Source organism: Danio rerio, chromosome 7 (assembly GCF_052040795.2).
Source record: "Danio rerio strain M-AB ecotype USA chromosome 7, GRCz13ab, whole genome shotgun sequence".
Classification (NCBI taxonomy): Eukaryota; Metazoa; Chordata; class Actinopteri; order Cypriniformes; family Danionidae; genus Danio; species Danio rerio.
Genome location: NC_141027.1, coordinates 81,165,001 through 81,167,500, shown reverse-complemented (window position 1 = coordinate 81,167,500; position 2,500 = coordinate 81,165,001). Strand labels below are relative to the sequence as shown.

The 2,500-nt window shown below is 49.4% G+C and overlaps 1 protein-coding gene across 6 annotated transcripts in view; it reads right to left on the bottom strand.

Annotated features, from left to right (window-relative positions):
• Window positions 1–2,500, bottom strand: part of tyrp1a (tyrosinase-related protein 1a) — a 5,794-nt gene that overhangs the window by 930 nt on the left and 2,364 nt on the right. For all 6 annotated transcript variants that reach the window (XM_087262491.1, XM_087262492.1, XM_087262488.1 and 3 more), the window contains exons 2-6: window positions 2,349–2,500; window positions 1,459–1,663; window positions 1,081–1,248; window positions 503–682; window positions 225–371 (exon numbers count right to left, since the gene is read on the bottom strand). The exon at window positions 2,349–2,500 is cut by the window's right edge and continues 168 nt beyond it. In XM_087262491.1, the coding sequence (XP_087118617.1) occupies window positions 225–371; window positions 503–682; window positions 1,081–1,248; window positions 1,459–1,663; window positions 2,349–2,500 (852 nt within the window). The remainder of the gene's footprint in view (window positions 1–224; window positions 372–502; window positions 683–1,080; window positions 1,249–1,458; window positions 1,664–2,348) is intronic.

The window sequence follows — 2,500 nt, the reverse complement described above, 5'->3', positions numbered from 1 at the left end:
GCCGCTCTGCCCTGCTCCAGCACAGCGCTCTGCAGGTCTCACACAGGCCTGGAGGATCCATCAGTGTGATCAGGTGTGTTTAGTCAGGGCTGAGCTGAGCTGTGCAGAGCTGCGGGCCTCTGGCGGTGGTGTATAGATACGCCTTCTGTACACTATCTAGATGCTAGCCCAGGCCTCCAGACAACACCACAATAGAATAGTAATGACAGCAGCCGTGAGCTGACCTGGCCACTGCACCTCATAGGAGTAGCCCAGGCTGTCCGCCGCGCTCACGAACATCTCTGCGTTCCGCACCGGCGGCCAGAACGGCACCATGTTGAACTCGCGGTTGTGTCCGATCGGCGCGTTTTCCAGAGGATATGAGGAAACATCTGGAGAAACACACACACATACACACACACACACACACACACACACACACACACACACACACACACACAGTTATAATCATAATGGATAATAAAGGTCAGTTCCGGCGAGCTCCAGCGGGGGCGCTGTTCACCTGCAGTGTGTCTGCGCAGCCACTCGTCAAAGATGGCGTCAGTGAAGGTGTGCAGCAGCAGGAATATGGGGTCGTTGGGGGACAGGTGCGTCTGCCCGCCCGTCCCGTTCAGGAACAGGTGAGCCAGATTATGGAGACTGCGCACTACAGGGTCATAGGGGCCTTCAGGAGCGCTGTAGCCTGATAACACACACACACACACAAACACACACACACATTAATAAACACATGACACTCTAATACACAACACACACTCACTAATAAACACACACTCACTAATAAACTATACACTGGCTAATAAACAACACACACACACTAATAAACACCCACACACTCGCTAATAAACAACACACACACACACACACACACACACATATATTATCCGTTGTTTATTTTCCACTAATGTAAATGTGGTTCTGTGTGTTGACGTGTGTGTACCAACCAACAAATACGAGCACATTTATTATTATTATTGTTATTGTTATTATTACTGTTATTATTATTATTGTTATTGTTGTTATTATTGTTATTATTGTTATTGTTATTATTGTTATTATTGTTATTGTTATTAATCTCACCCTCGATGGAGTTCCTGAAGCTGTCGGATGATGTGGAGTAAAATGGCGGCGTGTCGAAAGCGTCGATCTCCAAACACGCCGCCACATCCTGAGCTTCCGGCAGACGCTGAACCATCGGCCGTGCCACGTTACCGGCGGGGTTTCTGCGGATCGGGCTGCTCTCCGTACCTCAAACACACACACACACACACACACACACACACACACACACACGCACAAAATCAAGGTAAACTACATGTTCACACTAAACATTTCTCAGATGTCTGTCTGTGTGTGTGTGTCTCTGTGTGTGTGTGTCTCTGTGTGTCTCTGTGTGTGTGTGTGTCTCTGTGTGTGTGTGTGTGTGTGTGTGTGTGTGTCTGTGTGTGTGTGTCTCACTGTTGCAGATGGTGCCCAGCGTGTCGTAGTCCTCCACACTCTCGCAGATCACCCTCCAGCTGGAGAAGATGGAGTTGGAGCTGATGGCAGTGGAGTCGAAGCGGCTGCGCGCCCCCATCAGGTCGTCAGTGCAGATGTCGCACTCGCTGCCCCCGGTGGAGAAATCCCAGAACGGCAGCGCAAAGCTCGGGTCCCGCAGCATATCCTGACTCAAACACACACAAGATCAGGCACACACAGCAGATTCCAGACCCTTCACCCTCACTGATCCCCTCTGCTGTTTCCAGACCCTCTGGGGACACCAAAAGTGTGTGAGTCCTTAGAATCATCTTTACTTTACCCCCTCTAACGGCGCCCCTATGTGTGTGTGTGTGTGTGTGTGTGTGTGTGTGTGTGTGTGTGTGTGTGTGTGTGTGTGTGTGTGGGTGTGTGTGTGTGTGTGTGTGTGTGTGTGTGTGTGTGTGGGTGTGTGTGTGTGTGTCCTGCAACAGACGCTCTGCTGACAGTAGTTTGTCTGTGAGTGAGTGTGTGTGTGTGTGTCCTGCTGACAGAAGAGTGTTTGTTCTCCTCATTTCACACTTAACCGTGTTTTCTGCGTGTAAAGTGTGTAATGTGTGTGTGTGTTTGCATTACTGTGCTTATATTCAGCTGTAACGGTGGATTACACACACACACACACACACACACACACACACACGTCTTTGCTTATTGACAATCATTCAGAATAATTCAACACATGCAGATAAACTCATTAAGAACTGATCAATACATTCAATTAATCTATAATCGATCAGTAATCAGTCAGTCACTGTCTCTGCATGTATTGATCAGCTATTGATCAGTTATTGATCAGTCTCTGTCTCTGCATGTATTGATCACTTATTGATTACCTGCATGTCGCGCTCCAGCTGCAGTAGGTGGTAGCGGTGCCAGGTCAGGAAGCCGGGCCCCTCGTGACTGAAGTCGACTGCGCTGAAGCTGGGCTCTCCGTCCCCCAGGAAGGTCTTGCTGACGGAGTAGTAGTGGGTCCAGACGAACAGGT